The 6,845-nt window shown below is 48.9% G+C and overlaps 1 protein-coding gene across 1 annotated transcript in view; it reads left to right on the top strand.

Moving 5' to 3' along the window:
• The window catches only part of LOC116892818 (parkin coregulated gene protein homolog), a 191,982-nt gene extending 186,013 nt beyond the window's left edge, over positions 1 to 5,969 (top strand). The window contains exon 3 of the mRNA XM_032894702.1: positions 5,484 to 5,969. Within this exon, the coding sequence (XP_032750593.1) occupies positions 5,484 to 5,644 (161 nt within the window). The 3' untranslated portion in view covers positions 5,645 to 5,969. The remainder of the gene's footprint in view (positions 1 to 5,483) is intronic.
• The last annotated feature ends 876 nt before the right edge of the window (positions 5,970 to 6,845 follow it).

Below are 6,845 nucleotides of genomic sequence, written 5' to 3'. Positions count from 1 at the left end.
TCTGATCCAGAAACAATTTTATCTTTCTCTATTGCTGTATTTCAATTCCACTTCAGCAAGCTCACCCAGCCACAATGGACAAGAGTCCTGGCTGCCCTCTGAGACCAGCACCCACAGCCTTGGTGCCCAAAGGCACTTTGTTTCATATTGATGGACACTCCCTCACTGGGGAAAGCTTCGATCTGGATTGTCCTCAGGTCACATTCAAGTGCTCTGTGTGCAAAATGGCTAATTGTGACAGCTTGCTTTCCACACACCAGCAAGACAGAGGGAATGGAGGGGTCACCAAGCCACGATGCTCAGCAGCGCTCTACTTCAAAGCCCGCTCTACTGCTGTCATCCGCCTCTCTGCGTCCCTGGCACACTTGCTGACTTCTTCAGGTATTTCAAGGCCTGTCAGGGACTTGGAAGGCAACACCAATCTCTTTTCTTATTAAGCTCCATGAGTTACAGAAAGCCAGAACTTGGAGAGGTTAGAAAGCTGGGCAAGAAGAGACCGGGGACAAAAGTCTAGGCATCCTCAGAGTCCCCCTCTTCCGGTGTTCCATTCTTGTTTTCTTTTGGCATATTTATTACATTTAGTTTTTAACTTTCAGTTTTGGTTTTGGGACGTGTCAAGGTAAAGTCACACCATGCGCATATGGAGGTCAGAGGACAGATTGTGGAAGTCAGTTCTCGCTTTCAGTCCTATAGATCTCATGTCATCAGGGGGTTGGTGGCTCGTGTGAGCCGTCTCACAATCCCTCACCCCTCATCTCTCCTGGCCCTGACAGAGCGTTTGAGGCGTTGCCCAAACCATTTGGCCATTGTGAGGCTGAGAGGTGGAGGTGGGGCAGGCACCTACTTGTCATCCTCATGGTGACATTGCCCCCATCTGTGAGCCCGTCCTGGTCAGTCCTGAGGGCCAGGCCACTGCAGCCTGGGGCCATGATGTGTCAGAATTAACAGATTCCTCTTTCCTAAAATGGACCCTTTTATTAGTCAGCGTCAGGAAGAGACAGCAGTTCATCCTTTGCTGTGTCAGGGAAGGACCTGAAGCCGGCATTTATTTGTTTTCTGTCTATTTGTTGTGATTTAAATAAGGCTCTTATTTCCAAGTAACAGTAGCCGTGACTGCTCCCGGACTGTCTTTCCGTTTACCGTTAAAAAGTATTACTGAAAACAGCATCCAAAACAGAGAAACCCAAATCTGCGTGGAATGTTCTCTGAGCCAGGTGACCATCCACATCCTCTCGATTGCTCTTCCTGTCTCTTACCTAAGGGTCCTTTGGGTACCCAGCTTAAAGAAGTGGGCCAGAGTTCTCTCCAGGCTCATGTCCAGTGGGCAGCAAAAGGAGACTGTAAGGCTCGCTTCGGAAGCCACGTGTGTTCCCGTGGGTGCTGGTGATCATTTGCTCTGTGTGAAAAGTGACCTAAGAGAGTTCCTTCCCCAGCTGGCAAGCTCCCCCAGAGGCAAGGACCCCAATGTATTCACTCGCCCCTTCATCCTGCAGGGCCCCCCAGAGCTTTCCCTGTGCACAAAGAACACCCTGCAACAGTAGCTGCAGATCCCACCAAGGCCAAGGGTGGGCTCAGTGCCAAGGAGCACAGCTTCAAAGCCAGTCCCAAACCTGGCTTAGAAGAAGTGCCTGGCTGCTCCAGCTACACTGGCCTGGCTTTCTGCTTCGCGCCTCTCGCCTCTGATTGTGCTCCTCCCTTTCTGTAACAGTAGTCACTAAATAAAAGAGAAACTGGGCTTCAACAGTCTAGAAATCGAAACCCTAGTAGGGATGTTTTATCAAAATTCTACATGATCTCTGTCTGCTGTTGGCCAGTGTCCACCAAGCAGCAGATATCTGTGTGAAACGTAAATGTGTCTTATGTAACTGCCCTTTGCCATGGGCCCTAGTGACGGGCATGAGCTGAGCCTCTGCACTAGGAAGATGCCATCGGAGGGCGGACAGGAAGTATACACGTCTTGCCGTGACCTGAAAAAGGCCAAGAAGTAGCATACGGGTCGGAGCCGTTTCAAAGGGATTAGACAGGAGAGGAGTTTGAATGGGTTTAATGCTGAAGCAGGTTTCTCAGATAATCAGAGAAGATTTGACGTCCAAAGTGCTAAATGGAGTTTAAATAAGTTGGAGCTGGGAACTGTGTCTGGGAGGTCAGGCCATTGCCTGTCTCCTGCATGCCAGCATCTCTGAAAACAGCCCCTCTCTCTCCTTCAGCTGTTTGGATGTCATTCTTATGGGGCACAAACCTGCCTTGCACCCGCCACATAAGCCCCACTCACGTGATTATAAATAAAATGTATCTTTTCCATCATGAGTGTCTTGCCCTACCCTTCTGAACGTAGGCTCCCCACTTCCTAAATAGTAATATCAGCTCCTAATCAGAGCTGACAATTGTAAATAAGCACCTGGTTGACACTGCTGTTATTTTAAGTGTCCTGTTCTCACAAACACATTTGCCCCCAGTGGCATTGTCTGCATTTAAAGCAGGGAGCTCGAGTCACCTCGACTCCTGCTTCTCAAGATACGGAGAAAAGTGCATGTTTCAAGATGGAGATCACACCTCCACCTGCCTGTCAGCCGCAGCTTGACATTAGCCTGCCCCGACATCATCAGGACATGCAAAGCAAGGCGCGGGCTCTCGGTTTTCGTTCAGTTTCTCTGTCTCTGTCTGCCCCCATGACGCACACTCTGCAACCACAGAGCAGTGCGACTCCAACTCCCTTCCGAACAAGCGACTTCTATTCTGCTCTGTTGTTTCATCGTTGGGGTTGGTACAGTTAGAAACAAACAAAGCCACAGAGCCTTCTCCCACAGCTAAATATTTTTTAAAAAGCAAGAACGTGGAATAAAGTGCTGCTTGTCGCTGCTGCGTTCTGGAAGGGGGTGAAGCCCAGGGTGTGCTAAGTTCTCCATTGTGCAGGCTTCCCAAACCCCCTCAGCCACAGTGGGAAAATGTGCCTGTCCTGTGACCCATTCAGTCTTTGACCTTTCGGGCACAACAAAAGGCGCTATTTACCAGCGATTAATACATGAATCTTTGTCTAAAAGGAGCCGTATGGAGGCTGTCACGGCCCAGCATCACCGATTTGATTTTCCAGGTACCTGTGGGGCAGGGAGTGCCTCAGGTTCGACTGTCCGAGGCAAACAGAGCCTGCCTGAGGCAAACAGAGCCTGCCTATTTCTCCCTAACTCCGAGGAAGATCACTAACTGTAGGAAAAATCGCGGGCTGGTACTTACAAGGAATGTCCTTTGGGAGAAGTCAGACACAGAGATTAGCCCAAGACCTCCTGGGACACTTTTCACTCCCGGTGGCCTCCTGGGATACTGGCCTCATTGCTAAGAAGGACACTTAGCCATCAACATTAGCTCACAGCATCCGCTCTCCTGTAGCTTGGCCTGACTCTGTTGTTACCTGACTTCCTGGCCCTCTTCTTTGTTTCTGACCATTTTTCCCTCACACCTCCATCAAACCATAGTCACACCCACCCCTGCCAAACCCAGGCAGCTCACAGTTTCAACTCGAGGACCCTCTCCTATGGGCAGAGTTCTCACATTCTCTCCTAACAGTCCCCTCTTCTGAGGGTGGACCATGCCAGTCTTTAATGATGAAGATGATGATGGTAGTCTGATTGCTTAAACACGGGTTTACCTGTGGTTTATTTTCTTGTTGATATTAATGCTTTTTTCAAAAATATGACTAGAGTCTTTACTCTGCTTCTCTCTTGGTGATATTCTCTCCACATGATAAGTACAGTTTTGACCAATGTTCATGGATGTGTCCCCTGTGTTTGACATTTTGAATAGCCAGCCACTCGGTGAGTCAAACTTTAAATGGACTGAAATCCATTACACAAAGTATGCACCATGGGGAGAAAAGTCCCCTGATTACAGTCTTGTACGTCTTTGTAAGTTCACCTTACAGAATAAATTGTTATGTGCCACAGTTTTAAGACTCCGTTTTTTTGCAACTTTGCTGTATTTCTACCTGCCTTCACTCTTACCAAACAAACTGGTCCGAATGACAGTTCATTATTTCTGTATTATCTCAGACAGTCCTATTTCTCTAAGAAGTTTTGGGGAAAACATCAGCTGAAAGTGGTCCCTGTCTGTGCTGTGTGAGGTCCTAATTGGTATCTTTGCTCTGGTCTGAACTGTTCCTGATCCTTTTGAAAGGTCCCTGAATAACTGGGGATCGGGAGTCTGGAATACCAACTCAGTCTCCACTCTTTTCACATCAAGTGGGGTAACCATTTGAAGGCAGTCCCTGAGGTATGAGCAAAGTAAACCATTCCTCTATGAGGTGAATGCCTTCAGGATGTGCCGTGCTCCCTGGCCCTGTGCACCCTCTGGCCCCCGCTCACCCCTTTATCCCTCTGTCTCCTAGAAGCCCAACTTTGTTGTCCTCTCCTGTGTCACCAGGCAATGTGAGCAACTTCTCTAAATGCAATGGTGTCTCCCCTTCTGGGGACAGGGACACTAAAGCCCTCTGAAATCTGTGGATGTAGCAAAGAGTTTTAATGACTCTGTAGGCAGAAACCATGATAATGGTGGAGTCTGGAGTGTGCACAGGGAGTGCCTCTCTGTCAGAACTGGGGTTCCTCAGATGTCTCACGGTCTAGGTACTGCCAGGAACCTTTTTTCCGAGTAGCTGCAGCCTGAATTTTCAGAGTGGGAGACCTGAAGGTTTGTAAGATCTGCCAAGGCCATCTAGGACTCAAGTCCTTCATGGGCCAGCAAGGCAGGCACAGTGGTCAAATGCAGGCTGCAGAAGGATGGGTTAACCGCAGTAGGTCCTCCCTGGACTTGCAAGCTCCAGAACTGGCAACGATAGCGCCCTGGCATGCCATGACCCTAAGAGGGGCCGTCAAATGTCTATGTCACTCAGTGGCAACCACAGCAAAGTCCTGGGAATGACTGCAGCCCCCTGTGGTCCCCAACCCTCAAGAAAAAGACTCACCAGGTACACAAAGCTGCAAAGACATGGGCCACAGCTCTAAGCTGACCCCGTCCTTCTCCAGCCTGCCTCTTGTGAGCTACATGGGGCTATCTGCATGGTCTAACCAACACACCATTCCTCTGCTGTGCTTGTGCTCTGAACAAAAAGCCTTCCTTCACACTTGTATATCTTAGATTAATTTTCACCAGCTCTGCCCTGGATTTGAGTTTTGTTATTCTCTTCATTTGTTTAATGGGCTGGTCTGTTGGTTGGTTGGCCTTTTAAAGAAGATGGGCTCTTATGTAGCCCAGGCTGGCCTCAAACTCATAGTGTCACCTCAGCTTGGCGATGCTAGGATCTCAGGCATGGTGTCACCATCATATGCAATTTGGTATTTTTGTGGAGTTGCCATCAGCCTTAAATGTCAGCTAACGTCAAAGTGTTACCTGTCAGTGTCTCCAAACAGGCGCTGGGAAAATGCCTGACCTGTGGGGTGGGACTCCGGGGACACTGCATGGAAATAATTGCCTCTTTGTTTATTTACCTGAACCAGTGAACTCCGGGGATGGCATCGACTACAGCCAGCAGAAGAGGGAGAACATTGGTGACCTGATCCAGGAGACCCTGGAAGCCTTCGAGCGCTATGGAGGGGAGGACGCCTTCATCAACATCAAATACATGGTGCCCACCTATGAGTCGTGCTTGCTGAACTGACCAGGCAACTGCAAGAGGGAGCCTCCCTCGGTATCACAACCATCTGTCCCCAATGCCCTAGCATCTCATTATTTGTGACTTCTACAGCTCTCTTTCTACAGCTGCAAACATAGTAGTTTCTGGGCCAAAAGACTGTTAGCCCCATTGAGAGCAAGGCTTTCCGATACATAAATAGTGCCTGTTTCTTAGATTACAATAGTGTACTGTGCTTATTTTTTTTTCCATGAAGAGAATTGCTTCTTTATCCAGCTCAGATGGAGGCAGGAGTTCGAGTTAAACCTTCAGTTGTATAGACAATAAAACTATAATTCTCATATGCAATTCACCATTTGCTGTGCTCTGTCTGCCTGCCCCGAGGGTCCTGTCATGGGCTGTAAGGAAGAGTGTGTGCTGAGTGCTTAATAGGTGTTTGTCCTGGAAGAGAAGCATCACTCCAGGGGTGTCTCACCAGGGGTGTCTCTCCAGCAGCTGTGTGGAAGAATACGCTCTGACATTCGATAAAACCGTCAAATGTATACCCCCAATTACAGCAGCAAAATTTTGCAGTCCATTATATGCTAAACTATAACCATAACTAATGTTTCTGATCAACTAGTGATCCGGGCTTCAGGGCCTTTGCAGTTCGTATCTGGCTGCAGATGAGAAGTCTGGGGAGGGGCTGGAGCCAGGGTTAAGGTGTGAAGTGTTAGGTTTGCAATACACTTAGTTCTAAGGAGAGAGCTGGCTGGAATCCTCGCTCCACCATTGTGAGGATGGCACTGTACAAGTCAGGGCATCCTCGCGCTAGGCGCGCGGTTGACAAAACGTTGCCCAGCAGTTACTCCAGGGCTTCTCATCATCCCTGAACATGGCTGTGTGCTTCCTCATGACCCTTGCAAAGGATCGATGTTGGCCCTAGGGAGGCTCCCTCGACCCCTGCTTCCTCCTAGGTGCTGTGGCCTCACTCTTCCATGAGAGCATAGGTCCGACATGATTTCGGAATTTTATTACATACAGAAAAGACAAAGGATGTACACTTTCTCATTCAGCAGAGAAAGAAAAAGATGCAAAGCAAAGACAAAACCTAAGGCGTTCAGCCTTGGACCATGACTGCTCAGACATGCCAGGCAGGAAGCTCCGGGCATCTGAACCTCAGCCCAGAAAACGTCACAAAGCAGAAGCAATGAGAGCCGCACACTGAGAAATGACTTAGCCACCCAGA

This window comes from Rattus rattus, chromosome 2, assembly GCF_011064425.1.
Source record: "Rattus rattus isolate New Zealand chromosome 2, Rrattus_CSIRO_v1, whole genome shotgun sequence".
In the NCBI taxonomy this organism is placed as follows: domain Eukaryota; kingdom Metazoa; phylum Chordata; class Mammalia; order Rodentia; family Muridae; genus Rattus; species Rattus rattus.
The sequence above is the reverse complement of the archived record's forward strand: the minus strand, read 5'-3'. Positions and strand labels throughout refer to the sequence as shown.